This window comes from Mytilus galloprovincialis, chromosome 8 (genome assembly GCF_965363235.1).
Source record: "Mytilus galloprovincialis chromosome 8, xbMytGall1.hap1.1, whole genome shotgun sequence".
NCBI classification, from domain to species: Eukaryota; Metazoa; Mollusca; class Bivalvia; order Mytilida; family Mytilidae; genus Mytilus; species Mytilus galloprovincialis.
Window position 1 is genome coordinate 94,005,702 of NC_134845.1, and position 6,971 is coordinate 94,012,672.

Sequence of the window (6,971 nt, forward strand, 5' to 3'; positions counted from 1 at the left end):
ATTATATATGTATGAATTGACTTTGTTTTCTGTCAGTTTCATTAGAATGAAGATAACAATATTGCATCTCATGGCATCAGTTTTAGTTTAATAGTCTCAAATGATCGTTTACGGGCTCCACGAACACATCGCCATTCAAATCACATATTGATGCCGTCGGAGCTTAAAGTACAGTTATATCCTCAATCTTGTTTTCTGAATGCTTTTTCGTATTCTTGTTCTTGCAATAGTCTGTTGATTCTATTAAGTAGGATACGTATTATGCAAGAAATGTATTTGTGCTAATGGTAATTTAGAGTATAGTTTTGTCATCTGTTTTATGTAATCATATCTAAACCGAAAAGTTATAGAAAATCTTAAAACTGACGATTACACAATATCCATAAATTATATGAATTAAATAAGAATATGATGTAAAAAAGTTACACATATATACAGGAAATCACACATTGTCAACCTAACCAAAATGGACAACCATTTGTTTCAGTTGGAGCGGCTTATTTGTCTGATTTCCAATGTATCAATTTTCCTCTTTAGTTTGAAATTGAATAATCATTGCATTTTACAAAAGTATGAATTGAAAACAATCATATTTTAAAATATAACAAACAAGAATATATTCCCTGTAAAAAGGGAAAATAATGGTTGTTGAAGGATTAGTTATAGATTTTACCTTTTATTTAAGGACAATGCATTCATGGTCCGGAAGAGTTAGCCTTTCTCCGTATAATAGCGAGTTTTAAATGTACTTTGTCATATTACATACACAACAAAATGGCTCAGGCTGCTTCTAAAACGTGTGACATTTGTGTTTCTGGACCTGGCCATAACTACTGTGAACAGTGTGACCAGTTATTTTGTGATGGATGTAAAATATCTCATTTACGAACAAAGATGACCAGGAATCACACATTTTTAAGTGGCACAAATATAAACCCGGAAGTTAAACAATATTGTAAAGAACATGCTGAAAACTTTATTTATTACTGCATGGAATGTAAAACGCCGATATGCAAAATATGTGTGATTAAAAATCACAAATCACATGATTTTTCTGAAATCAAGGAATCAACTGAAGGAATCAAAGCTGAGGTCAAAATGCTGATCGACATGAAGATGAGAAACCTGCAGTCAAAGATAACAGATATTAACCAAGGTACCCATACATATCAAGCTGATGTACAGAAAGTTATCCAGACTATAAAAGAAGAGGGCAGAACATTAAAAGAAATGATTGATAAGAAAGTTGAAGGTCTTATTAATACATTGAAGGAGAAAGACACAAGGAATGTTAAAACCTTACAGTCTGTTGGCAATGAGTTGAAAACAGCTTTGGATAAGGCAAAGGAACAGCAGAAGTTTTATCAAGACACCCAGGGTATAAAAGATACTATGAAATTGTTACACAAACTAAAACAAATAAAGTCACAAATCGATCAAATAGAAGAAATACAGATTCCTATTATGCCATCAGTCAAATATGACAAAAAGACAGTAGCAGAGGCAGACATAGGGAAACTGTTTGGGGACCTGAAATTTGGGTAAGTTTGTTCTTAGTTATTGATTCTATGAAACTGTTTTGGACACTCTTATTGTCTTTTCCTCTTTTTTCATATGAACTTTGGTATATAAGCAGTCTATTTTCGACTGCAAATGGTTGAATAATTATGGCATTTCCGTTTCTTGTTTCAATTATATTATGTATAAGAATCTCAGATAATCAAAGTTTTCCAGATTTAATAGAATATGCGATAATGCAATGCCAGTATACGCTGTTATTCAAAATTATCAGTGTTCTCGGATCATTGATTAAAATATCCACCATTTCACGAGTTACAAAACAAGCAAATTTATGCGTTTACTTTATAGAATCCCAAATATATGTTTAAAGTTTAAATTGGAATTCAGTAGGATTCTAAATCCTCCTAGTACACATTTGAATTTCAATATCTACTAAGAGAAATACGAATTCCGATTTATACTTTAAGTAATTAAAATCCAGTACTAATCAGGATTCCAGTATCTACTTCTGGAAATTAAACATCCAAATGAGTAAAAGAATGCTTCTGAATTTATAGTAAATTTCTAGTAGGATCAAGGATAGCTACTAAAACAAAGAAGACGTCGTTATACTATAATAATGATTTTTTTTTTATCTTAAAGACTAAATGTCAAATACGTTGAATACATTTTTGTTTTTGTTAATATTGTCATTACAATTACTAACAATTGACCAGCAAATTAAGTTACAATCCAAAAATGAAGTTATAATTTGATTAAAAGTTATGACATACCTGTACTCTAAAGAGATTTCAAAACCATAAAGGACCTTTTATAAACTAATGATATAGCAAATTTAAGAAAAAATGAAGGACTTTTAGAAAAAAAGCTTTGCTGTTAAATGAATTCAAAGGAAACTGTAACTCAAATTTATAAAAAAGGTTGTTTTGGGCTCCTTCTGAATCCTGTTGTACCGTAATATACACATCTCAAAACTTATTTTCTCTAAATTATTATGAGGAAGACCTAAACATAATTTCATTCCGTAAACATGGTATAGACTGTATTAGGTGTTTAAGTTTCATTGAATCAATGGCCTTTCTAGTTGAAGTTTTATCAAAAGACTTTGGGATTCACGCCAAGAAGTCAGCAACCAAAGACAAACTAAACGGTATTTAATAATAGACATATATATGAAGTGTTAGTACAAACTAATAATAGACATATATATGAAGTGTTAATACAAACTAATAATAGACATATAAATGAAGTGTTAGTACAAACTATTAATAGACGTATATATGAAGTGTTAGTACAAACTATTAATAGACATATATATGAAGTGTTAATACAAACTAATAATAGACATATAAATGAAGTGTTAGTACAAACTATTAATAGACATATATATGAAGTGTTAATACAAACTAATAATAGACATATAAATGAAGTGTTAGTACAAACTATTCGTAGACATATATATGAAGTGTTAGTACAAACTAATAATAGACATATATATGAAGTGTTAATACAAACTAATAATAGACATATAAATGAAATGTTAGTACAAACTATTAATTAACATATATATGAAGTGTTAGTACAAACTAATAATAGACATATATATGAAGTGTTAGTACAAACTAATAATAGACATATATATGAAGTGTTAGTACAAACTAATAATAGACATATATATGAAGTGTTGGTACAAACTAATAATAGACATATATATGAAGTGTTAGTACAAACTAATAATAGACATAAAATACACCTACTTCATGTAATTGCAGTAATTCCGAATATATTTATGGACCCATTTCCCATGTTATAACAGGAGATCTTAACATCGTTCAAGACCGAGAGTTAAAATCATTCCTCAGTAAAGGACCTAAATATCGTCCCCCGTCAATTATTAATTGGAATGAGTGTCGTAATATCATCCACGACTCACTCCATACTTACTGTATGAAATGGATAAAACGGGAAAAAGCTGACAAAAATCTTTGGATTCAGTAATGAAGATAGTTGATTTACGTATTCAACATTTTAAAGAACATTTTACTATAAACAATAACAACAATAAACCTATTTCTCGTATCAAACATAAACTAAAAGAACTAGCCAAGGAATTTGTTTTTGTCCCGGCAGATAAAGCTGCTAATAATATTATTATTGTTTGACGTAAATTTTACATTGAGGTTCTGAAAAAGGAAATCACCAATTGACCAACATTCCAACTGACTCCATTTTCAGAAAACGAAATCTGTAACAAACATAAACTTTTAGGCACCGCTTTACAAGCAGAGCCAAATACAATGAAAGTCCTAACTATGTATTGGCTTCCGAAGCTACACAAAACCCCTTACAAATATAGATTTATTTCGTCTTCAAGCCATTGTTCAACTACTAAATTGTCTATTCTTTTTACCAGCACACTTGGTACAATTAAAAACCTGATAATAAATTGTTCAAATAAGGCCTTCGAAAATAGTGGAATAAATTACTTTTGGAGTGTCAAGAACTCGTTGGAAGTACTTGATAAATTGCATGCTTATATTGGTGATTTTGAATCTGTTCAAAGTTTTGATTTTTCTACCCTGTATACCACATTGCCTCACATTCTCATGAAGAAAAAATTCACATACCTAATTAAATGGGCATTCAAAAAATCAGAATGTGAATATATATGTTCAAACTCTTTTAGGTCATTTTTTAGTAGCAATAAACAAAAAAACTATGTTAATTGGACATGCTTTGATACTATATATGCCCTTGATTTTTTACTAGATAACATTTTTGTTCGCTTTGGGGATTCCGTATATCGTCAGATTATCGGAATTCCAATGGGGACTAACTGTGCACCACTTATTGCGGACCTGTTTTTGTATTGTTATGAGTTACAATTTATGACAAAAATAAGCAAAGACCCATCGAAACAATATCTGATAAACAAATTTAATAATACTTTTAGATATTTGGATGATATTTTGGCTCTCAATAATGACGACTTCAGTATGTATATTAATGAAATTTATCCTGTTGAACTTACTTTAAATAAAGCTAATACTAACAATGACCACTGTCCTTTTCTCGATCTTGATATCTATATCACTAATGGAAAGCTGAATACTAAAATTTATGATAAAAGGGATGATTTTTCATTTCCTATCGTTAATTATCCGTTTTTAGATGGTGACGTTCCCTTGTCACCATCTTACGGTGTTTATATATCTCAACTTGTACGATTCGCTCACGTATGTAACAATGATTTAGATTTTAACGAGAGAAATTTATGTATTACTGAAAAATTATTACACCAGGGTTTTCGATATCACAAACTAGTCAAAACATTTACTAAATTTTATCATCGGTATAAAGACATCATTCGTAAATATAGCTCAACATGCAGACTTCTAATACGTTCAGGTATTTCACATCCAATATTTTATGGTAATATTCTTTATAAAGCACAAAGGTGTCAGTATGCACCTCAGAAACTTACAAAACCTTTGAATAGACTTATTAAGAAAGGATATAATTACGATACTGTTGTCAAGTCATTAAAGATTGCATATTTTGGCGTTAATATTGAGTCACTAATAAGGTCTTTGCATCGGAACTAAACACATTTATTCTAAAAACAGTTGTTGGTATGACACGGGTTATGTTCTTCTCATATATGTTATGATGGTATGATACTAAACCCCTGACGGGAAGGATTGTGCCTGATGTTCATATGATGAAATCATAATCTTTCAGTCAGTTTAGTTGAAGTCTGGAGCTGGCATGTCAGTTAACTGCTAGTAGTCTGTTGTTATTTATGTATTATTGTCATTTTGTTTATTTTCTTTAGTTACATCTTCTGACATCAGACTCGGATTTCTCTTGAACTGAATTTTAATGTGCGTATTGTTATGCGTTTACTTTACTACATTGGTTAGAGGTATAGGGGAGGGTTGAGATCTCACAAACATGTTTAACCCCGCCGCATTTTTGCGTCTGTCCCAAGTCAGGAGCCTCTGGCCTTTGTTAGTCTTGTATTATTTTAATTTTAGTTTCTTGTGTACAATTTGGAAATTAGTATGGCGTTCATTATCACTGGACTAGTATATATTTGTTTAGGGGCCAGCTGAAGGACTCCTCCAGGTGCGGGAATTTCTCGTTACATTGAAGACCTGTTGGTGACCCTCTGCTGTTGTTTTTTATTTGAGCGGGTTGTTGTCTCTTTGACACATTCCCCATTTCCATTCTCAATTTTAATTTTATATATATGAAGTGTTAGTACAAACTAATAATAGACATATAAATGAAGAGTTAGTACAAACTAATAATAGACATATATATCAAGTGTTAGTACAAACTAATAATATACATATATATCAAGTGTTAGTACAAACTAATAATAGACATATATATCAAGTGTTAGTACAAACTGATAATAGACATATATATGAAGTGTTCGTACAAACTATTAATAGACATATATATGAAATGTTAGTACAAACTATTAATAGACATATATATGAAGTGTTAGTACAAACTAATAATAGACATATATATGAAGTGTTCGTACAAACTATTAATACACATATATATGAAGTGTTAGTACAAACTATTAATAGACATACTTGAACCTGCAGTTTGTAATTAAAAAGTGGTAGTTCAAACTTAATATAACAATTATTATCAAAATCTTATCACATCAATCACAAGGAAAACATTCCGGCAGGACATACACAAGAAAAACAGGTCTTTCAAAAGACTGTGTTAATTATAATTCACCTTTTGCACCTGAATAAGTGAAATAGGAAAAAAAAAGCAGTACTTTAAATGCAATTTCGAAACTAATTTGCGATATTTTTGTTTTATCTTAAAACAGCTAATTCGATTTGTTTATATTTAGAAATACACTGTTTTATTTGATTTCATAATAATTTACAATTTCAACGCACATGTAAGATGTGAATGAAATTGTTAATAAGATCATTATTTTTACGCAGAGAAACTGTCAAAAAAGAAGAAAACCCTAAACCTAAGGAGAACGTCAGGTTTGTATTGATGATAGACATTTAACAAAGTTGTTTCTATTATTCCCGTTTTCGTGTTCATCTCTTCTGTGGAATTGACTTTTGCTACACTAATACAACTAATCAAAATACCTAGGTTTGTCATTGTAAGTTATATTTACATATAACATTGCGTTATACTGTTTGTGAACTCTATACTTATCCTTTGTTCAATTGGTTTTGATTCCAATGGAACCGATGCGTATGATATTAACAATACGAACGTTTACTTATTGGTTATAACAAAAACCATGATTATAAATCAATACTCCAGACGCGCGTTTCGTCTACATAAATAAAGGCAACAGTAGTATACCGCTGTTCAAAACTCATAAATACATGGACAACAAACAAAATCGGGGTAACAAACTAAAACCGAGGGAAACGCATTTAATATAAGAG

General features: G+C 30.3%; 1 protein-coding gene across 1 annotated transcript; it reads left to right on the forward strand.

The window, feature by feature from the left end:
- Nucleotides 1-774: 774 nt before the first annotated feature.
- Nucleotides 775-6,576, forward strand: LOC143043835 (transcription intermediary factor 1-beta-like). The gene is made up of 2 exons (XM_076216015.1): nt 775-1,541; nt 6,504-6,576. The coding sequence occupies exons 1-2, from the start codon at nt 775-777 to the stop codon at nt 6,574-6,576; spliced, it is 840 nt and encodes a 279-aa protein (XP_076072130.1).
- Nucleotides 6,577-6,971: the final 395 nt, after the last annotated feature.

Excerpts from the sequence above, each read along its gene's own strand:
- LOC143043835 (XM_076216015.1), top strand. The coding sequence starts at position 775 with ATGGCTCAGGCTGCTTCTAAAACGTGTGACATTTGTGTTTCTGGACCT. Across the intron at positions 1,542-6,503 it reads TTTGGGGACCTGAAATTTGG|AGAAACTGTCAAAAAAGAAG; the intron begins GTAAGTTTGTTC and ends ATTTTTACGCAG.